Consider the following 24,169-nt stretch of genomic DNA (forward strand, 5'->3'; position numbering starts at 1 on the left):
AAGTGCTTTGCAACCAATGAAGTACTTTTGAAGTGCAGTCACTGTTGTAATGTAGGAAACACAGCAGCCAATTTGCACACAGCAAGATCCCACAAATAGCAATGAAATAAATGACCTGATGATCTGTTTTAAAGTTGGCTGAGGGATAAATATTGGCCAGGACACTAACCAAACTTCCTTGCTCTTCTTTGAATAGTGCCATGGGGTCTTTAATGTCTACCTAAGAGGGCAGCCTTGGTTTAACATCTCATCTGAAAGATGGCACCTCTGACAGTGCAACTCCCAGCACTGCACTGGAGTACCAACCTAGATTATGTGCTCAAGTCTCTGGAGTGAGACTTAACCCCATGACTTTCTAGACTCAGAGACAAGAGTGCTACCACTGAGCCAAAACTTCCACCTAGCAGGCCACTTATTTGAATAGTATCATAGCAACTTCAACACTCACTGAACTACCAGTCATGGCAGACAGGACTTTGATTTAATGTCTCTTACAAAGGACCGCATATCCAACAAAATAACACTTTCTCAGTACTAGAGTGTCAGATTAGACTTTGTGTTTAAGTCCTTGTGTGAGGCTCAAACCCACTCGCTTCTGACTCAGAAGTGAGAGTACTATCGAGTAACAAGTAAGGTCAAGAATTTTTTTTGTAGTTTTTCTTTAATGAGTTAATGATGAAGCATCTTCTGATGAGCCAGGGTATGTGCGCACATTTTATATCTTTTGTGTGTGTGTTTGTGTGCAATTCGAGTGGAATACTTTACTTGGTAGAAATGTACTTTAAATGTACCACCAGTAATTAAAGAATTAGTTTCTATTTGGGTCAGTGTGCCTCCTAACCACAATGTCTTGATTTATTACATCTCTTCTATTCTTTTCAACTGAGTGGCTTCCTGCACTGTAGGTCTAGGTTTCCCAATAAAAAATATCCATTGTTGGTTCTGTGGCCTTTGAGATGTTACAATGGATTCTCCTACAAATTGTACACATTACATCAATAGGTGTGCTTGTGTATTTTTTCTTTAAATTGAGTGGAATTGAGTTATGCAGACCCGATGAATAAAAATGAAGGACAGTTACTCATGAAAGAATGAAAAAGAAATAATTTGCATTTATATAGCACCTTTGACAACCTCAAGACATCTCAAAGTGCTTTACAGCAAATGAGGTAATTTTGAAGTGTAGTCCCTGTTGTAATGTAGAAAACACGGCAGCCAATTTGCAAAGTCCAAAAAACAGCAATGAGATGATAACCAGATAACCTGTTTAAGTGATGTTGGTTGAAGGATAAATATTGGCCAAGACATTTTAGTTATTGTAACGCCACTCTTCAGATAGGTTTGACAAAGGGGAAGGCTAAATGAGAATGCACATATTTATATTGTTGTTTATTTTCAGTCATACATTATCAAAAGTATCTTCTCTACGATACAATAACTATAATGTACAAAAATGGTAAATGCTAACTTTAGTATTGCAGTAAAGTCAGGCCTCTTTATGCTTTGCTTTTGGGCAGGTCAAAGGTCATAAACCATGCAACATTCAAAATTTGCTAGAGGATGATCTGCCCATTAACTTTTTCTTGGTGTTCTGTTCTGGCTTCAGTAGGATGATATAAACCTTAGGAGCAAATATGCAGGCAAGCAAACCAAAGCTGGAAGACAATATCGCAAATATCTCAACAGCTACTGTGTATTTTCCAGAGCTGACATAAGCCGGAATGAAAGTTATCCAAACTGCACAGAAGATCAGCATGCTGAAGGTGATGAACTTTGCTTCGTTGAAATTGTCTGGCAACTTTCGCGCTAGAAACGCAAGAACAAAGCACATTATAGATAGGAAGCCTATGTAGCCCAACACAGAATAAAAGGCTATTACTGACCCCACGTCGCATTCTAATATAATGGTTGCACTTTGATATTCAGCATTTTTTGCAGGAAATGGGGGCGATAAGGTCACCCACAGAATACATATCACAACTTGGATTAACGGCAGAAAAAATATGCAAAGTCTTTGCTGTAGAGGACCAAACCATTTCATCATATTATTGTTCGGAAGCCTTGCACTGAATGCCATTATTACTACAATTGTTTTTCCAAGGATGCAAGAAATGCAAAGGACAAATATAACACCGAATGCCGTATGTCGCAACATGCAGGACCAGACTGTTGGTTCACCCATGAAAAGAAGAGAACAGAGGAAGCAAAGTACCAATGAAGATAAAAGAAGGAAGCTTAACTCAGAATTGTTCGCCTTGACAATAGGTGTATCCTTGTAATGGTAAAAAGCAACACTAACAGCTATCGATACACAAGCACCGAGTAAGGACAATATCGTCAATATGATTCCCATGGTGTCTTCAAATGACAGAAACTCAATTTCCTTGAGGATGCATGTGTCCCTTTTTAGGTTTGGCCAGTAATCCGAATGACAGGCCATGCAGTCGATTGAATCTGCAGAAAACAATAGAGAATAACTTTTTCCAACAAATTCCAAGAGGTTAAGCACTTATTTCTACAAAATGGAATTGACAGAAACATTTGGTGGTAGATTTTCAAACTTGCCACCTGGGCGTAAAACTAGCTTTGCAGATCGGCCAATGTTATAGGCAGTACCCAGTTTTCATTTCCACAATGAAAGTTTTAGGTTGGGAGGCAAGTTGAAAATCTACCTTGAAATTTAAGCTTTAGTAACAATTTTTGTTATAAATAAAGAAATTAGAAACAGGAAATAGTCAATTACTCCTGACAAAATGACACTAAAGCATCATCAGTTTTAAATTTGTAAGCACAGTCCCAGTGACCTAATCCATAAGGCACTGGTCTCCTGGGCCAGGGATTGTGGGCTTGATTCCCATTTGGGCTGATACAAACTTTTTGATTTTGTGAAACAAGTGTGTTTTTTAACAAATAAAAATGAAATTCATTTTTGTTAGGGATATGTAATGGTTAGATCACTGGACTTGTAATCCGAAACAAAAGAACCAGGAAGAAGATGAAGATAATTTTTTTTTAATCCAGCGAGTTGTTCTGATCTGGAATGCACTGCCTGAAAGGGTGGTGGAAGCAGATTCAAAAGTAACTTTCAAAATGGAATTGGATAAATACATGAAAAGTGAAAATTTGCAGGGCTATGGGGAAAGAGCAGAGGAGTGGAACTAATTGGATAGCTCTTTCAAAGAGCTGGCACAGGCACGATGGGCTGAATGGCCTCCTTTTGTGCTGTATGATTCTATGATTTAAATCAAGTTTTAAAACCAATTTTTCCTATTCCTTATGGTTTTTTTTCATGAGAATGAAAAATAGTAAGGACAGATTGTATGGTATTTACCCTGCTTTTAAGATGGAATTTAGAGATGGGGTAGATCTTGACTTTGTGCGATAGTGTAAAACTGATAATAGCGAATCGGCAGCCCATTTTACATCTCTCCCGATTTATATTTCCAAATATTGAGAGATCTTTTAAGTACGACTGAGATAGATAGATGATAGGATCTATAGATAGATAGTTAGATAGATGATAGATAGAATAGATAGATAGATAGATGGATAGATATTATAGATAGATGGATATATACTATAGACAAGATAGATACTATAGATAGATATAGATATTATAGATAGACAGATACTATAGATAGATATAGATATTATAGATAGACAGATACTATATTTAGATAGATAGATACTATAGATAGATAGATAGATACTATATTTAGATAGATAGATACTATAGATAGATAGATTGATTGATTGATTGATTACCAGAAGATAAATAGATAGATATACGCACCAGTTTGGTTGCTAATTTCACCTTCAGCACAGGGTATGCAATCAAAGCAACAAATCGGCTGCCCTGCTCTGGCTCCTTTTCTTGTTCCAGGCAGACAACTTTCACTGCACTTTGACTCGATGACCTGGATGTAAAATGAATGATAAATTTCTGTTTTATTACTTGTGTGGTTTATGCAGGATTACAAATAAAGTTTGTTTGACCCACAGAGAAATCTTCTGTGTATACAAAAAAAACCTCATGACTGTATCTTTGATAAATTGGGGAATGATTTTGCTAATTACTGAGATGTTTCTATTACGGTGTAATGATAGGGGATATCTTTTTGGTGCATTTGGCAGATTGCAGTATTCTTTAACATCATAATTGAATCTCAATATTAGAAACACAATCATAGAATCATAGAATGGTTACAGCATGCATGGGAGGAGGCCATTCGGGCCATCGAGTCCGTGCCGGCTCTCTGCAAGAGCAGTCCAGCCAGTCCCACTTCCCCGCCCTGCAAATCTTTTCCCTCCAAGTAGTTATCTAATTTCCTTTTGAAGGCCATGATTGAATCTGCCTCCACCACCACCTCAGGCAGTGTGTTCCAGATCATAACCACTTGCAGTGTAAAAATGTTTTTCCTCATGTCGCCTTTGTTTTTTTTGCCAATCACCTTAAATCTATGTCCTCTGGTTCTTGACCCTTCCGACAATGGGAACAGTTTCTCTCTATCTACTCTGACTAGACCCTTCATGATTTTGAACACCTCTGTCAAATCTCCTCTCAACCTTCGCTGCTCTAAGGAGAACAACCCCAGCTTCTCCAGTCTGTCCATGTACCTAAAGTCCCTCATCCCTGGAACCATTCTAGTAAATCTCTTCTACGCCCTCTCTATGGCCTTCACATCCTTCCTAAAGTGCAGTGCCCAGAAATGGACACAATACTCCAGTTGTAGCCGAACAATAAGCAACCGAAGCATCAAAATCTCTCTTGTTGCTTGCTAAAATCTCTCTGTCTGCATGAATCTTTTGATCAGTTTCATTCTTTTTCTGTCTCTCGCTGGGGTAGATTTTGACTTTGTGCAATTGTGTAAAATGGGTGATAGCAAGTCAGCAGCCCATTTTACATCTCTCCCCATTTTTGTTTCCATTGACTTCAAAGGCTGCCGATTCGCTATCACCCATTTTACATTATTGCACAATGTCAAGATCTATCCCACTCTGTATTTCTTCCAAATGTTTCTCTTTCCTCTTTATATCTGCCTGACATCTGTTTGTGTCTTTTTTAACTGTGCGCCTCTGATGAGAATCCACTATCACTGTCTCTCACTCTCACTATGCCAATCCTTTGCTTGTCTGTCTCTCGAGCGTTATCTTAATTGTAAAAATGAATATCCATTTGTTGTTGAAGGTAATCATTATGGTTTTGGTGATTTTTGTCACCCATTCTTTTAAATATACCAAATAGTGCATTGCATAATGCTGCCTTACCGTTTTTTGTCCTCCACTCCACACTATAGCTTCCTTCTCTATCACAAGTTGGTTCTCTGGACCGACAGATGCATCATACTGACCAACTTTAACATACTTAACACTTCCATCTGGGTCCAGCTGCCAGTTCAGTAGATCATAGGCTGCTAGAGGATCGCCATTGACATCAAATCTCACTTCATCTCCAAACTTTGTTGTAAATTTCACCGCCTTTAAATAATGCAGGACCTTTGCAAAGATATCATATATTTAAAAACCTGTTATTTTTAAACCAATGTGGTGTAATTTAGATTTAATGGGGAGTTTCAGTTATGCCACACTTACATCTAAGTTTGGAATGGTTTTGGGTGTGCAATAGATGTCAGCCTTGGATTGTGCCTCCGAGTCAGAAGTTCATGGTTTCAAGCCCCACTCCAGTGCAGTACCAATGGAGTGCTGCCTTTTGCATGAGATCTTAAACTGAGGTCCTGTCTGCCCTCTTAGGTGGATGTAAAAGATCCCAGGCACAATTTAAGAATTTGGTAAATTCTGCAGCTGTCTTGGCCAATATTTATCCCTTAATCAGCACCACTAAAGCAGTTTAATTGGTCATTTATCTCCTGGTCTTTATCATATTGCAGTTTGTGGGACCTTGCTGTGCGCAAATTGGCTGCTGTGTTTCCTACATTACAACAATGACGATGCTTCAAAAGTAATTCGTTGGCTTTAAAGCACTTTGGGACATTCTGAGGTAATGAACGGTGCTGTATAAGTTCTTTCTATCTTTGCAATAATGTAAATGTGGCAGCATAACTCTGAAGTCAGGTCCTTTCTTCCCTCTGGAATGCGTTAAGCCAAGTGATGTGAGAGTCCATCTGTCGGAACTCCTGGGAATTTTCTAAATTCACTTTGGAGACTTTTTAATGCTATAAGAAGATGCTTCTACCCACACTTTATTAACATTAAAAAATAGTCACTGGAAGAATGGAGCTTTGAGTATAATCTGGGTGCTGCCAACTGATCTTCACGTTCTACAGTTACTAACTTCAGACCAGTAACTCAGTATTAGCCTGCAGCCTAATCTATAACTATAAAAGTTTTCAAATGTATGAATCACAGTTCAGGTATCACATTTGGTCACACATGCAAAATATCTATAGCACACTTTTAAAAAAAGTATTAAGAGAAGGGAAACCTGTCATTTCCTTCTAGTTTCAGAGAAACTTTCCCAGCAACTGAAATATCTGATGGCAATTAGCTTCTAATTGACCTTACCATTTATTTACAGCAATAAGGAACAGGTTGGCTCCACACAGCTCTCCCCTTCTAGCAGAATAATACATGATTTCTAATATGCTCCTGCCCGTTAAAGCAGCATTTCCCCAAATATACCGTGAACTGCATCACGGGCGATAGAGCAGTAGTTATGGAATTCAGTGAAACCTGTTGCGAAAGTTAGTTATCTTCTCAATTTAAACGTGTTCCTTATCTTTAAAGCAAGTCAGACTTGAGGTGCATTTAGTTCTAATACCAATTTCACACATTATTATCTATTCATTGGGACCAATTGGCAAATCATCACTCATCCAATAGAATTTTAATCGCATATGATTTGTACAGTGGGTGCATTTAAGTTGTAGTTATTTTTATGAGTATACGACTTACCTGCCAAGGTTTAAGGTTTGAAATGTCCGGACATGTTGTATTGGGAAACGGCCCTTGGTCTTGTTCACACAGTAACATATTATGGATGGAATGGGCCACAGCATAAACACCTCTATAGGTGTTATATGAAACTCTCAATTGTGATTCATCAGTGAACACATTATGAACGTCTTTTAAATCTTCTAGTCCTGTACATTCCTGATTGGAAGCCCCAAGCATTGTTTCTCCTGTGTTGTTGTATGATGTCCATCTGCAGTGAAACACTGCTTCCCAAAACTGCTTGATGTATTCATTGCCTGGATACTTAGATGGATGGAGTCTAACCAGAAACTGTTTAACTCCAGGAATATCAGCCCTGCGGATTGCCAAACCCAATGTCCCACCCATAGTCCCTGAATTTCCTGCTGTTGAGATCAGTGCTGCTGTACTCCATCCTTCGCTCGCCAGCCATTGCAATCCAGTGACATTCTGGCGCACAAGCTCTTCCACCAAGAAGTTCAGATCTATCTCAGGAGCAAAGACAAGAATAACTTTGACGTTCCATTTTTTAATGAGCTCGACTTGATGCAGAATTTTCTCCTTGGTATAAACTTTGGGGAGAAATTCGGAGAAAGCAACGCAGACTCCGACTTTCGTAACTTTTTCCACAAAGGCTGAAACTCCCAAGTGGCCATAATCGTCGTCCGATCCAAACGCCGCCAGCCAGGTCCAACCAAAATGTTTCACCAGCCGCACAAACGCTGTGACCTGGAAATAATCGCTGGGTATTGTTCGAAAAAAGGTTGGGAATTCCTTTTTATTGCTCAGGCACATGCATGAAGAAAAGTAACTAATCTGTGAAAACATTTAAAAATGGTTATGCTTTTATTATCGTCCATAAAACCTTGGCTTCAAAATATCAGTTTAAGAAGTAGTGGGGTAGATTTTAATCTTGCCGCCCAGTCGCAAAACTGCATTGTGGATGGGCTGCCCATTAATAGAATTTAGGGGGGTTAAATTGGTTAACCCCCGAATCCAGGCGCTGGCATCGCGGTGCGCGATTAGCCCGTGCCTGGTCGTATCGACGTAGCCAGCACGTTAGATTGGTGCTGCAACTTCATTTACCTGATAGATGCCCAGAGTGGAGGTCTAGCTGACTACTTCTCTCTATTTTCTCCACTTCTCACCAGCGAGGGGGGGCAGGAAAATCTCCAGTGAGTTGCTCACACCTAGTAAAGGCAGGCCGCACTTCTTCAAGCAGCCTGGATCTCTTATTTGCAAAAAATAAGATATGGGTCCGCACGGTGTCTGAACGGAGGTCAGACATTGCACACGTAAAACACAGATGCAGGTCCCACCCCATGTTTACAAACTGTTGAGTTATGTTAAAACATTGAATAAAGGTTGCGCACTACTAAATCCCGCATCCTCCAATCTGAACGCCAGACCTCACCAATCTGCTGATCTGAGTTTGTTCCAAGCCTGTGAGAGAGCGTGCACCAAGGTTCTCTGATGATGCGCTGGAGGCTTTGGTGCAAGAGGTGGACAGCAGGAGGGGCATCCTTTATCCGCAGGAGGGCAAGAGGCCCCCAGACATATGTTCCCGAGGCAGTAGGGGACGAAGTCAATGCCAGGTGCATAGCACCACAAACATGGATGCAGTACAGGAAGAAATTCAATGCTTTGATATGAGTGGTCAAGGTGAGTGCAGTCAACGGTCAAGTGGTGTCTCCTACCAACTGCACCACTAGTCGCATCCACTGCTCCACACACTACACCCCCCCATCACCCACCTACCAACAAACTCTTTCAATCAGTACTCAACTCTTCCAATCAGATGCTTCCTCTCACCCTCACACATTACCACTGTTGCAAGCTACACACCCACAACTTACAGGTCATATACACAGGCAGCTATTCAACCATAACAGCCACATCATCCAAACATCCTGCAGGACACTCACCGACACACGTTCCGCTTTCTTGCAGGAGAAGGTAGCGCATAACAGGAGGCAGCGAGTGGCAGTAGCATTTAATCCCTCGAGCCTGTTCCGCCATTCAGTGAGGCCATGGCTGATCTGTGACCTAACTCCATATACCTGCCGTAGCCCCATATCCCTTAATACCCTTGGTTAACAAACATCTATCAATCTCAGATTTAAAATTAACAGTAGAGCTAGCATCACCTACCGTTTGCCGAAGAGCGTTCTAACCTTCTCCCACCCTTTGCACGTAGAAGCGTTTCCTAACTTCACTCCTGCAAGTCCTGGCTCTAAATGTTAGGCTGTGACCCCTAGTGTTGGTATTCAAGTATAGGAGACCTCCAAAAACAGGTACAAATGCATCAGCAACCAGAAACAATAATCCAGCAACTAACCTGTAAATCCTGCATGGTCCATTTAAATAGCGTTGGTGGTGGGTCTTCCATAACATTTAGGACATGTTTAGCTGTTCGTGGTTAAGATAGTGCATTGGCTGCAGCGTTAAGTGCCAAAATGGTGTCTGTGCTTTTAAATCAGCATTGCACACTGATCTAATGCATATTCTCCTTACTTTACATGCTACCGGCGTTCGTTATTTGACCTGCACAAACCCCTTTACCAGGATGGCGTCCGGCGTGCGTGTGCATCCCAGACGTCATTTTGGATCTTCAGGAGGCCGCATTGTGCCGAAACAATGGGCACTACATGGCCTAATTTCTGCCCTAGGTTCCTATAACAGGCGGCTGATGTGCAACATCAGTTTTGGGCCCAGGTGGCAAGTTGAAAATCTAACCCTAGTACCCCTTGTAATTAGCTCACATACACATTCATAACATTAATGAACCTCAAAATTACAGTTGGCCATATTAGCGACTAAGAGTAAAGTGCTCATGTGGCAGTCCTCCCCTTGATTTAATGAAGACCCTAAACAACAACAACTTGCATTTATATAGCACCTTTAAAGTCGTAAAACATTCCAAGGTGCTTCACAGGACAGTTATCAAACAAAATTTGATGCCGAACCACATAAGGAGGTATTAGGACAGGTGACCAAAAGCTTGGTCAAAGAGGTAGGTTTTAAGGAGCGTCTTAAAGGAGGAGAGAGAGGTAGTCGAAGACGTTTAGGAGGGAATTCCAGAGCTTAGGGCCTTGGCAGCTGAAGGCATGACTGACAATGGTGGACCGATTAAAATCGGGGATGCGCAAGAGGCAAGAATTGGAGGGTTGTAGGGCTGGAGGAGGTAACAGAGATAGGAAGGGGCGAAGCCATGGAGGGATTTGAAAACAAGGGTGAGAACTTTAAAATCAAGGTGTTCCCGGACCGGGAGCCAATGTAAGTCAGTGAGCACAGTGGTGATGGGAGAACGGGGCTTGGTGCGAGTTAGGATACGGGCAGCAGAGTTTGGGATGAGCTCAAGTTTATGGAGGGTGGAAGATGGGAGGCCAGCCAGGAGAGCATTGGAATAGTCCAGGCTGGGGGTAATAAAGGCATGGATGAGGGTTTCAGCAGCAGATGAGCTGAGGCAGGGGCGGAGATGGGCGATGATACGGAGGTGGAAGTAGGTGGTCTTGGTGATGGAACAGATATGTGGTCGGAAGCTCACCTCAAGGTCAAATTATATGCCAAGTTTGTGAACGGACTGGTTCAGCCTCAGACAGTGGCCAGGGAGAGGGATGGTGTCAGTGGCTAGGGAATGGAGTTTGCGGCGGGGACCAAAGACAATGGCTTCGGTCTTCCCAATGTTTAGTTGGAGGAAATTTTTGCTCATCCAATACTGGACGTCAGACAAGCAACGTGACAAATGAGAGGCATTGGAGGGGTCGAGAGAGGTGGTTGTGAGGTAGAGTTGGGTGTCGTCAGCGTACATGTGGAATCTAACATCGTGTTTTCGGAGGATGTCGTCGAGAGGCACTTTAACTTAACGTCTCTTGGAATAATGGGCAGAGGAATATCATAAGATTGGTTTGTCTTGCCCACTCATATATATTACAGTAATTTGTAGGCTATGGTCTATCTAAAAAGGTACTATTTTAAGAATTATTTTAGGTATCAAAGAGATGGATATTAGCGCTAGGGAATAAATTACTTTCTCATTTCAGAAATCCCGTGGTAGCATCAAGATCCTAGGTTAGATGCAGACTGAAGCTCCCTCTACTTTGTCTTAACAATATATCTTCGTGCAAACCTCCAAAGAGCACCGAACCAATCTGACCCTTTCTGTTTCCATTACCAGCCACTGGATGAGAGTTCGAATAGGTGCCAGCTTTGTTTTGTGGGCTCAAATACTCCAGGAAATGGAATTAGGAATCTCATCAAAGCAATTTCACATAGAACCCTCACAACCAGCAGAGAGAAGATTTTCATCCCATCACTCTCATTTGGGTTTGAACTTAGATCTCAGAGGCATTATTTCACTTCTCCACTCAATCCCCTTGATATAAAGGCTCAAATTCATTTGATGAGATATGGAGTCATCCATCTCTCCATCTTAAATATTCCTTAGAGCGTTGATGCTATAAAGCAACATTGTGAGATGAATGTAGAAGGGAGAGTTGGTTTAGATTGAATATTAACTACATCCAATTTTATTACTTCAAAAAACAGTTTTCTCTCTCTCCAATTTCATCCCATTCCTTTCTGAATGTACAATTCCATATGACATCGTTGCTCTTCAGTATCTCACCTAACTTATTCTTGTGCAGGCTACGAGAATGTGAAGGATGTCACAGCTGAGTCCAGTCCCATCCTTCCCAACATCTGCTTCTAGGACTTCTAAGCACTTCTAGCAGGGCTCACTGGATGCAACTCTGGACAATTTTCCATTTCCTAACACTATCTCTCACACCCTCACTCTATCTCTCACACCCTCACTCTATCTCTCACACCCTCACTCCCTCTCTCTCAGATACTCACTCTCTCTCTCTCTCACGCCCTCACTGTACCTCTCACACCCTTACTGTATCTCTCACACCCTCACACCCTCACTGTATCTCTCACACCCTCACTCCACCTCTCACACCCTCACTCCACCTCTCACACTCTCACTCTATCTCTCACATCCTCACTCTATCTCTCACATCCTCACTCTATCTCTCACATCCTCACTCTCTCTCTCTCTCTCACGCCCTCACTGTATCTCTCACACCCTCACTGTAACTCTCACACCCTCACTGTATCTCTCACACCATCATTCTTTCTCACACACCCTCACTCCAGTGTGACTAAAGTAGCACCCCTACCACTGCCCAAGCTGAGCTTGTTTAATTCAGCACAGACTAGGGATCAAAACTGGATGTTTCTTTGTCAATATGGCTCAGAGTGGTGACTTAGGAACATAAGAACATTAGGAACAGGAGTCGGACATTCAGCCCCTCGGGCCCGCATTTGCTCCATAGCCCTTCATAGGTTTACCTAACAAAAAAAAATCTACTTATCTGATTGTTGAATGCTCTAATTGTCCTTTATCCACAACCTTTTGGGGGAGGCAGTTCCAAATTTCTACTACCCTTCACCTCTGAGCTACTGGGGAGGTCTAGTAACAGCGTCGCAGTACTTTTTGAGCTACTTACCATCGGTATTCCAAAAGGCCCCACTGCCCTGGCGATTGTTATGGATTGCGTTGAGCCAGCATCAGCAATAAGTGCATGCACTGAAGAGCCTCCAAGACATTTCAAAAATGTAGCATTTTCCTCTTGACCATTAAGGAGCGTCAGAGCCGCTCTAAGAGCCAAAGCTGGGGTGGCGCAAGAGTCATAAACCTTATAACCCAGAGTGATATTGGGAAGAAGCATGGGGTCATTGTTAATTTCTTCAATAGCGAAGATCATCACTTGAGCCCAGCGAAAAGCTCTCAAATTAAAACTGTTGGAAACACAACCATATTGACTGTGAAAAAGGCATATCAATCAAACGTATTCATATAGCAAGGTCTATCATACAATATATGTACCTGCAACACATACTGAGCACATGCATTTATACAATTACATTCGCCAATCTCTCAAGAAATAACAAACTAAGGATGTTGGAGTGACTGTATTCTACTAGAAAGAGTGACACAAAAATAACTCATTGTTTAACCGGGTGACGTATGGTTTACCTCCAGCGTTCGAGAAATTAATTTAAAGACCGTTAAAATCTACATGTATTCATTGTAAATGTGCCCCTTGGTGACAACATCTCTTTTGGCCCCATATCCCTCCCATTCCCTTAGAAGCTCCAACTCTGGCCTTTTGTGCATCCCTCTCTCCCCCTGCCTTCAGCCTTGGTCCTACTCTTCGGAATTTTCTCCTGAAATCCCTCGCGTCTCTGTTTCTTTCTCCACCTTTAAAAATGGTACCACTGGATAACATCATCAAGAGGTCCCTCACTCACTCTATACACCTCGGGGTCTCTGGTCGCGTTCGGTAGGAGGTCCTTGGAAGCTCTCCTCGGTAATGAATGGGAAAAACTCCACCAATGATGATGTCTCCATCTTGAGCGAGTTCTGGCAAATTAAACCTTCTTTGAAGTTTACAAATTGGATCGTCCTTGGCGAAAATACAGACCATCAAAACAAATAACACCCAACACAGAAAATGCATTGCAATTGTTACTGATGGTGTCTGCAGCTGGTAGTTGGCATCAGTCATTTAGGTGCAGCAAATTTCTTTTCTTATATTGATGTATTATTCACAAATGAGCGAGCATGCAAAAAGATAATTAAATTGTAGAAATCCCACATGAAGTTCAGGTTTAGCAACCCCTGCAGCATATTGTATGATTATTGTGTTACATTGTCTCTCCATCTAAGTTAGTTTGACTTTGGTCAAATCACATTGAGTCACACTGGAAAACAATGTAAAGGGGGACTGTGGTGATTAGAATAGTAATGAGAAGATTGCTTTTCCTGTATTTATACCTTGTATTGTGTAAACTGCAGACATGGACGAACAAATTATGTGGTAAATAGATAATGCTTTGAACGTAGTTTGTGAAGTAAGTTTACTTTACTTATTAGTCCCCCTTCCTTGTTTCTTTCTTTGATGGCATGTGTCAGCATGAAGAAGCAGGGAACAGGCATTTAATTGTCCAGTTCACAAGGCACTAGAAGCACAAGTCTACTTAGGTAGGAAATGGACTGAATTTGTTCCTGAAGGTATGGATTTATTCTGCTTAAAAATGGCCCAGCCCAGAAACAACACTCCTTTAGAATAGCAATGAATCTCTGTGATCGTATTTATTAAATTATACACACCTGAAACATCATTACCTGTCTTTCCTCTCACTGAGTTGCTGTGTATTTCTAGGATCTTCTGTTTTTATGTCAGATTTCCTGCATTTGCCTTTTTTGTTTTCTATTAAATTGCACTACTTTGCTGAATGATATTGTATAAAATCCACATTGAAGCAAATAAGGAAGACATTGAGGATATAAGATAGCAAGTGCAGAGCTATGGTGAAAGAGCGGGGGAGTGGCATTAATTGGATAGCTCTTTCAAAGAGCCAGCACAGGAATGATGGGTCGAATGGCTTCCATCTGTGCTGTAAGATTGTATGATTTTAAGCTAGGAGTCACATTGGCTAAATTGGTAGCACTCTTGCCTCTGAGTTATAAGATTGTAGGTTCAAGATCCATTCTTGCATTGAGCATGCAAGGCAGCTAGAACTCCCATGTAATACTAAGAGAATACTGCGAGAGGTGCCATCCCTTGGACAACACACTTAGCTGAGGCTGGTTGGGCTGAAAGTCAAAGAGAGCAGGGTGTTCTATCCTGCCCAACATTCCTCCATCAATCATACCCACCCAAAAACAAGCCACTTACCCTTCTGCTCTTTGCTGCGTGCAAAATGTTTGTTCGTGTAACAACAGACACTGCATTCCAAATTCATTGCATGTGGCAATTCACTTCACATGAAGATGTTTCTGATATGTATATTAAAGCATGATATAAATGCAAGTTTCAGTTTATTTACCTCTTAATGCTTGTGCAATAGAATCATAGAATCATAGAATGATACATCACAGAAGCAGGCCATTAAGCCCATCGTGCCTGTGTCGGCTCTTTGAAAGAGTTATCCAATTAGTCCCATACCCCTGCTCTTTCCCCATAGATCTGCAAACATTTTCCCCCTCAAGTATTTGTCCAATTCCCTTTTGTAAGTTGTTATTGAATCTGCTTCCACCACCCATTCAGGCAGTGCATTCCAGATCGTAACAACTCGCTTCGTAAAAAAATTTCTCCTCATCTCACCTCTGATTCTTTTGTCAATTAGCATAAATCTTTGTCCTCTGATTACTGATTCCTGCCACTGGAAACAATTTCTCCTTATTTACTTTATCAAAACCCTTCATGATTTTGAACACCTCTATTAAATCTCATCTTAACCTTCTCTGCTCTAAGGAGAACAAGCCCAGTTTCTCCAGTCTCTCCGTGTAACTGAAATTCCGCATCCCTGGTGCCATCCTAGCAAATCTCCTCTGCACCGTCTCTAAGGCCTTGACATCCTTCTGAAAATGTGGTGCCCAGAATTAAACACAATACTCCAGCTGGGGCCTAACCAGTGATTTATAAAGATTTAGTATAACTTCCTTGCTTTTATAATCTGTGCCTTTGCTTATAAAGCTAAGGATCCTGTATGCTTTTTTAACAGCCTTCTCAACTTGTCACATCAGCTGGATGGGGAAAAAAGTGGAGGAGATGTAGAAGCAGTGTCAACAAAAGCCATGGTTTAATTCATCAGAATTTTGGGGAACCAATATAAGTGTGTTCTGGGAAGATTTAATGTGCAATTTTGCAACTGTTACCATGTCACAGTTTAAATTATGTTCTAATTAAATTTCAACTGGAGAAATGTCATGACAGTGACTCTGTCTCTTATATAACAACAAGAATAAAAACGTAAGGACAATTTCTCAAAATATTAGGGCTGGTTTTGCAATGTTGGCAGTTCTGTCTAAGGGCTGCAGTGTGGGCTTTGTATCTGCATATACTGCCTACAAATCATCCAATGGAACTATCAGGGTTGATCCTATTTGATTGAGCTTGTGGCCTGGATTAGGCATTCTGCTCGAAGCTCTTAGAAAGGGAACAGCTGAGTATCTATCACTGCTGCAGCTTGCTAAAGAGCTACAGGAAAACATTTAAAGGGATGTTGCCACTTAAAAGTAAATGACCCCAGTGTAAAGGGAAAAAAAAATCTTAGATGTCGGAAGGCTATGTTGGGGAAAAAAAGTGGCTGGCAAAATAAAAATGAATGGCAAAAAGAAAAGTGGAGGCAGAGAAGGAAGTCTGCTGGTGAGTCATGGAAAAGTACAACATCCAAACCCTTGTTTAATGGATGGTGAAGTGGAGTTGCTGCTGCATCAAGTAGGTATGAGGAAAATTACCCTATTTGGTAATCCAAGACACCTCTCCCCAGACAAGAGTAGTGCAGCATTGCTGGCAGGAGGTGGCAGCCAGGGTCAATGTTGCAGGACATGGGAACAGAGACAGCAGTAAATGGAAGACCTTAAGAAAGCTGACAAGTCAACATATAACATGTAATTGGTTCAAGTATGCTTCCCACAAAGTGCTGGCTGTCAACCTGCTACGCATTCCCTGCTGGCCATTAAAAGCCCTCAGACAATCATACCACTGTTTTGTTGCTTACCATGCATGCTCGTACTCCAGCAGGGCACACATTCAAGTTGCAATTTGCCAACTGGAATCCTTGGCACACTGAAGGGCTTCACACAGAAATTATTCAAACACAACCCAGCTGCATAATGCACAGTCCCTTACTGATGCTTAGGACAGGACGCACTTTAGGTACATGACTAATACTGGGTGTGCTCTTTCAACTTGCAACATCTCAGGGCTACTTCTCTGCTTGCAGGACAAAATAGGTGTAATACAAGAGAACAGGTCCAGCATGGAGAATAGCCCAGAAATCAGGAGTCCTTGGGCTAGATCTTGACTGTGTACAATAGTGCAAAACGGGTGATGGCGAGTCAGCAGCCATTGGAGTCAATGGAAATAAAAACCGAGAGAAATGCAAAATAGGCTGCTCACTTGCTACCACCCGTTTTACACTATTGAACAAAGTCAAGATCTACCCCGTTAACTCTGTGGTGATTTCCAGGTAGGTTTGCCTGGGCTGCAGCTATAATTGATGCCATAATGACAAACACAGACAGTCTGTGGTGTCAGCTGATCTCCCTGCTGTGCTTTCTTTCAGCTTGCTACACTTCAACCATGAAATACTATATTTGGGGCAGTTTAAAAACAAACCCAATCACTACTTTTAAAGATTAGTAATTAATTGTCCATGACACCCCAGGGGTCTTCTTTGGTTGATCGGCTAAATCAGATGATGGTAGTTGATTCCACCTGTTGCTAACGAGAAGCAAGCCGGCCATAAATGCATGAAGGCTATGGTGGTGGACTTGGAACATATTGCTGAAAGGTTAAAAAAAAGGCGCCGTGTTGAGTTTGCAGAGAATCAACATAAGGCAAACATATGTTGACGGCCATTCATAGTGGCCAAGCATGCCTTCAATTATGGTAATTTCCTCATGCCATCGGTTCAAGAGAATTGTGTTCAAGAGAACGGAATAGATTTTCAATTTGCCACCTGGACATAAAACAGGCATTGTGGATTGGATTGAATTCAATGGAAATGGAAATCCGGTGTTTTTTATAACGGGCGGCAGATACGCAATGCTAATTTTATGCCCTTGCAGAAAGTTAAAAATCTACCCCAGTGATTTTCACTCCATGCAAGGCCTGATTCATTATCGTAAGTTTCACTTAATGGATCAGGCCCGAGGCTCAAGCCTTGCATTAGATATGAGCAGTGAAGTAATAGTAAAAGGTTGCACTACCATGCATTGTTGCAGACGTACATGCAGGCCAGTTAGGAATTTGACTGTTCAATTTTACAACGGTAGGGGCAACATTCTTTATCAATATTCTGCATAACTAAGTAACCCTATTTAGTACCAAACTGCTCAAACTCAATCGAAATATAACTGGTAAAGGTGCCTTCAACCTTGCCAGGTTTATTGCTCTTGGCGAATAACATTTACTGTGAATTTTCCAACTTATCAGTCTGAGAAGATGCTATCTCGAGATCTCAAGGATATTTTGCTGTAACACTACAACTTAGAAATTACTGTTGCTGATGTTACTTTAATATGTTCATATCACGTTCCTCTGTCAATTGTTGCAACATGGGTGTTTATTTTAAATTGGTTAACACCTCACCTAAAATAAGGGACAGAGCAGTGCCATTCAAACATATTAAATGTTTGTCTGCTAATATCACCTGAAGTAATCAGGTTCTATTACTGAACAGAGTATAGACTACACTGGAAATTATCAGGGCACCTCCCTCCTTTCTATAGCAGGAAAAATCTTGGCTAGAAAACTACGGTTTTAATTAATCTTTGGAACAGCTCACATCATTGTTCCTGAAATCCAGGATGGAATCTGTCCCAGTTTTACGATTTACATTTGTATAATGCCCCGTTGTGTAGGACAACATCTTGAAGCAATAAACAATGAGGAGATAAAGGACATTGATGGGAAATGGGAGAAAGTAAGGGGGGAGGAATGACAGAAATCACGATTGTCAGAGTGAATATCGACACCGCCAATGAGTTGGAGGTGGGGTGGGGACTTGTGGCTTTAATTTACTCATGAACTGCAGCAAACAGTCTATTTACTCATGAACTAGGGTAAACAGAGTCTATTTACTCATGAACTACAGCAAGCTGAGTCTATTTACTCATGTAAGGACTTGCACAACACCAGGTTATAGTCCAACAGTTTTATTTTAAATCACAAGCTTTTGGAGCTTACCTCCTTCGTCAGGTCGTCACTCACCTGACGAAGGAGGTAAGCTCCGAAAGCTTGTGATTTAAAATAAAACTGTTGGACTATAACCTGGTGTTGTGCAAGTCCTTACATTTGTCCACCCCAGTCCATCACCGGCATCTCCACATCATATTTAATCATGAACTGCAGCAAGCTGAGTCTATTTACTCATGAACTACAGCAAATAGAGTCTATTTACTACGGAACTACAGCAAACAGAGTCTCCGTACTCATGACCGAAACTACAACAAACAGAATCTCCTGAGTTCAGCAGGATTCTCCAGCAAAATGCAGTGAGTGGAGGTTAGTTACATAATACAAATTATGTGCATAAAATCAATCCCAGTTACAGCAGTGTGGTCTCCAGGCATGATTAATGGGGGAATTACCCAATCATCTCCCTTCTGGTAGGGTCTTGTGTTGTCACTCTATGCAGCCCATGATTGTACAGGTTTTTTTTTAAACAAAGAACTGAAAGAAGTGGGGAGGCAGGTCACAGTAGGAAAAGAGTTCCTGACAGCAACAGTATTGTGACTGAAAGATTAGCAGAGATGGTGGAGTGGAGGGAGTGGGATATTGACTTGATATGCATGGCACAACAATAGCAAAATAAAAGCAATGCAAATACCATGGACTTGTAGACCTGAAAAGCACTTGGACATAGGCCTCTGGAAGCTCTTTGCCAAGTTTGCCTTTCCAAAAACATTCATTAGATTTGGGCATCAACTGCATGATGGCACACTGGGCAGTTGAATACAAACCATTTTATCTATAAATTGGAAGAATCCTTTCAGCCACTTCTTCACAGCTACAGTTGAGGATGTTGCAACAAACCTAAATATCAAAGTATGCATTCAATTCATAACCAATGACAAACTATTCAATCAGTTGACAACACTTGCATTTATACAGTACCTTTATCATAAAGAACGCCTGAAGACTCTTCACAAATAGGCATTAGGAAAATGGATGTTGAAACAGGGAAATTAGGATGGGAGACCAAAAAAGATGGACTTTGAGGAGGTTTTTAAAAGAGGAAAGAGAGGTCAAGCTGGAACGGTTTTATGGAGGGAATTCCAGAGTCTAGAGGGTAATTTTAATTGCGGGCAATAGTGTAAAATGGGCGATATTGAATTGCCTAAACATAGGAAACATAGGAACATAGGAACAGGAGTAGGCCATTCAGCCCCTCGTGCCTGCTCCACCATTTGATAAGATCATGGCTCATCTGTGATCTAACTCCATATACCTGCCTTTGGCCTTAAGGCCTTAAGGCGGCTAAAAGATCTGCCACAAGTGGTGGGATGAGTAGAGGGGGGAGGGAAGGCACATTATGTTGAAGTGAGAGTAAGAAAGTGTTCAGGAGGCTCATAGGACTGGAGGGGGTGATGGAGATAGGATTGAGTGAGCTCTTGGATGGACATAAAGACGAGAATGAGGCCAAAGAGAGAACTGGAGTAACTGGGGTAGATTTGGGTAGATTATCAACTTGAAGCCCCGGCGCGAAACTGCTGTTGTGGATTGGCCATCTGTTAAAGAAACCGTACAAATATAATTTCCATTGAAATCAACAAGTGGCTGAATGCAACTCCAGTCCTATGACCAGGCGGCAAGTTGACAATCTACCCTGTTGAATCTTGAGATGACAGAAGCATGTGAAAGGGTTTCAACAGCAAAGCGGCTGAGTCTTGTTCCCCGGCTTTATTCTGAATCCATGTCCTTTTTCTTTGGAGGAACGCCTGTGGGACACGTTGGATATAAAGTTCCGGGGGGAGGGGGTGTGGTCAGCTCATGCTGGATTTGATTGAGTAAAGATGGGTCTTAAAATTAGTGTTTTGTTTGGAGATAGTGGTATAGGTCATGCATTCCTGACCCCTCCCACCCCAACACTGTAGTGTGCAGATGCAGCTGTAATAACTATGGACCATAACTCACCAGTAAAAATGACGTTCAGCCTCTGTTTGAAACTGGGAAAATACTAAGGGCCTCGTCCAGGAGGATCACAGCACAAATCAAACCACCTCCTAGGAGGTGAGCAAAGGAGGGGAAAGAAACCAACAACAGAGAGCTGCTCAAAGCAAGGTGAGGAGAGTGTGCCCAACAAACTCATCGCTATGATTAGTCAACAAATCCTTGTTCATTGTATCATGCGATCACCGGGATGTAGAAGGCGAACGAGGTAGACCCTGGTCTTTCTTCGTCTAGAAATTCTGATGTTCCTATAATTCCTGTGTATTTTTCTTTGATGTGTGATGCAGAAAGTTGAGTGCGACCCTTGAAGCTATGGCACAAAGATGTGACAAACAGGAAATTTTGAGCTACATGTACTGATTTAATATTATTAAAATGGAGAGATAGGTGGATGGATAGACATTACAATTGAAACAAAAAATAAGTTGAGAGAACAAGAATTAATTTGATAACCCACTGAGTCCATATGGGTAGAACTGAAAAATAAGAAGGGAGAGATCACTTTGATAGGATTGTACTACAGACCCCCAAATAGTCAACGGGAAATTGAGGAGCAAATATGTAAGGAGATTACAGACAGCTGCAAGAAAAATAGGGTGGTAATAGTAGGGGACTTTAACTTTCCCAACATTGACTGGGACAGCCATAGCATTAGGGGCTTGGATGGAGAGAAATTTGTTGAGTGTATTCAGGAGGAATTTCTCATTCAGTATGTGGATGGCCCGACTAGAGAGGGGGCAAAACTTGACCTCCTCTTGGGAAATAAGGAAGGGCAGGTGACAGAAGTGTTAGTGAGGGATCACTTTGGGACCAGTGATCATAATTCCATTAGTTTTAAGATAGCTATGGAGAAGGATAGGTCTGGCCCAAAAGTTAAAATTCTAAATTGGGGAAAGGCCAATTTTGATGGTATTAGACAGGAACTTTCAGAAGTTGATTGGGAGAGTCTGTTGGCAGGCAAAGGGACGTCTGGTAAGTGGGAGGCTTTCAAAAGTGTGTTAACCAGGGTTCAGTGTAAGCACATTCCTTATAAAGTGAAGGGCAAGGCTGGTAGAAGTAGGGAACCTTGGATGACTCGGGAGATTGAGGCACTAGTCAAAAATAAGAAGGAGGCATATGACATGCATAGGCAGCTGGGATCAAGTGGATCCCTTGAAGAGTATAGAGATTGCCGGAGTAGAGTTAAGAGAGAAATCAGGAGGGCAAAAAGGGGATATGAGATTGCTTTGGCAGATCAGGCAAAGGTGAATCCAAAGAGCTTCTACAAATACATAAAGGGCAAAAGGGTAACTAGGGAGAGAGTAGGGCCTCTTAAGGATCAACAAGGTCATCTATGTGCGGAACCAGAAGAGATGGGTGAGATCCTGAATGAATATTTCACATCGGTATTTACGGTTGAGAAAGGCATGGATGTTAGGGAACTTGGGGAAATAAATAGTGATGTCTTGAGGAGTGTACATATTACAGAGAGGGAGGTGCTGGAAGTCTTAACGCGCATCAAGGTAGATAAATCTCCGGGACCTGATGAAATGTATCCCAGGACGTTATGGGAGGTTAGGGAGGAAATTGCGGGTCCCCTAGCAGAGATATTTGAATCATCCACCGCTACAGGTGAGGTGCCTGAAGATTGGAGGGTAGCAAATGTTGTGCCTTTGTTTAAGAAGGGCGGCAGGGAAAAGCCTGGGAACTACAGACCAGTGAGCCTGACATCTGTAGTGGGTAAGTTGTTAGAGGGTATTCTGAGGGACAGAATCTACAGGCATTTGGAGAGGCAGGGACTAATTAGGAACAGTCAGCATGGTTTTGTGAGAGGAAAATCATGTCTCACGAATTTGATTGAGTTTTTTGAAGGGGTAACCAAGAAGATAGATGAGGGCTGTGCAGTAGACGTGGTCTACATGGACTTCAGCAAAGCATTTGACAAGGTACCGCATGGTAGGTTGTTACATAAGGTTAAATCTCATGGGATCCAAGGTGAGGTAGCCAATTGGATACAAAATTGGATTGACGACAGAAGACAGAGGGTGGTTGTCGAGGGTTGTTTTTCAAACTGGATGCCTGTGTCCAGCGGTGTGCCTCAGGGATCGGTGCTGGGTCCGCTGTTATTTGTTATTTATATTAATGATTTGGATGAGAATTTAGGAGGCATGGTTAGTAAGTTTGCAGATGACACCAAGATTGGTGGCATTGTGGACAGTGAAGAAGGTTATCTAGGATTGCAACGGGATCTTGATAAATTGGGCCAGTGGGCCGATGAATGGCAGATGGAGTTTAATTTAGATAAATGTGAGGTGATGCATTTTGGTAGATCGAATCGGGCCAGGACCTACTCCGTTAATGGTAGGGCGTTGGGGAGAGTTATAGAACAAAGAGATCTAGGAGTACAGATTCATAGCTCCTTGAAAGTGGAGTCACAGGTGGATAGGGTGGTGAAGAAGGCATTCAGCATGCTTGGTTTCATTGGTCAGAACATTGAATGCAGGAGTTGGGATGTCTTGTTGAAGTTGTACAGGGCATTGGTGAGGCCACACTTGGAGTACTGTGTACAGTTCTGGTCACCCTATTATAGAAAGGATATTATTAAACTAGAAAGAGTGCAGAAAAGATTTACTAGGATGCTACCGGGACTTGATGGTTTGACTTACAGGGAGAGGTTAGACAGACTGGGACTTTATTCCCTGGAGAGTAGGAGGTTAAGGGGTGATCTTATAGAAGTCTATAAAATAATGAGGGGCATAGATAAGGTCGATAGTCAAAATCTTTTCCCAAAGGTAGGGGAGTCTATAACGAGGGGGCACAGATTTAAGGTGAGAGGGGAGAGATACAAAAGGATCCAGAGGGGCAATTTTTTCACTCAAAGGGTGGTGAGTGTCTGGAACGAGCTGCCAGAGGCAGTAGTAGAGGCGGGTACAATTTTGTCTTTTAAAAAGCATTTGGACAGTTACATGGGTAAGATGGGTATAGAGGGATATGGGCCAAGTGCAGGCAATTGGGACTAGCTTAGTGGTATAAACTGGGCGACATGGACATGTTGGGCCGAAGGGCCTGTTTCCATGTTGTAACTTCTATGATTCTATGATTCTATAACCCTTTATGATCCTATTATGCATAAAAGTATACATTAAGGTTTGCCCAAATTCATTATGAAAAATACTTTGACAAAGCGATATCCAAGTATTTTTTTCTTCTTTCTTAAATTATGCCACAAATGAAATAACTGCTTTTGTAAAAGCACATCTGTAAATTGGTAGGAAATGAAAACGAAAAGCTTGCTGATTCGTTCCTGAGTCTCGTAAAAGAAAAAATATAATTGTTCGAGTAAAATGAATTAATGGCACAAGTTCATTTATTGAGACATAGAGAAATTGAACTGTGTCCCAGTCCAGCACATTGGCTATCAGTATGTATGTCCCTCTATATTGTTTATGTTTTATTTTAATGGTAATCACGTCGCCTTCTTGCTGCCGAACAATTGAATGAGTGCA

The 24,169-nt window shown here is 41.7% G+C and overlaps 1 protein-coding gene across 1 annotated transcript; it reads right to left on the bottom strand.

Annotated features, from left to right (window-relative positions):
- Nucleotides 1-1,543: 1,543 nt before the first annotated feature.
- On the bottom strand, nucleotides 1,544-22,259 carry LOC137331256 (extracellular calcium-sensing receptor-like). The gene is made up of 7 exons (XM_067994917.1): nucleotides 22,244-22,259; nucleotides 13,249-13,360; nucleotides 12,444-12,735; nucleotides 6,913-7,746; nucleotides 5,269-5,496; nucleotides 3,794-3,917; nucleotides 1,544-2,454 (listed from the first exon to the last, which is right to left on the bottom strand). Exons 3-7 carry the CDS (start codon nucleotides 12,699-12,701, stop codon nucleotides 1,544-1,546), a joined length of 2,355 nt encoding a protein of 784 aa, XP_067851018.1. The 5' UTR covers nucleotides 12,702-12,735; nucleotides 13,249-13,360; nucleotides 22,244-22,259.
- Between the last annotated feature and the right edge of the window lie 1,910 nt (nucleotides 22,260-24,169).

This window comes from Heptranchias perlo, chromosome 13 (genome assembly GCF_035084215.1).
Source record: "Heptranchias perlo isolate sHepPer1 chromosome 13, sHepPer1.hap1, whole genome shotgun sequence".
NCBI lineage: Eukaryota > Metazoa > Chordata > Chondrichthyes > Hexanchiformes > Hexanchidae > Heptranchias > Heptranchias perlo.

Excerpts from the sequence above, each read along its gene's own strand:
- LOC137331256 (XM_067994917.1), bottom strand. The coding sequence starts at position 12,701 with ATGATCTTCGCTATTGAAGAAATTAACAATGACCCCATGCTTCTTCCC. Across the intron at positions 7,747-12,443 it reads GGCCTTTTGGAATACCGATG|ATTAGTTACTTTTCTTCATG; the intron begins GTAAGTAGCTCA and ends ATGTTTTCACAG. Across the intron at positions 2,455-3,793 it reads TGAAATTAGCAACCAAACTG|ATTCAATCGACTGCATGGCC; the intron begins GTGCGTATATCT and ends TGTTTTCTGCAG.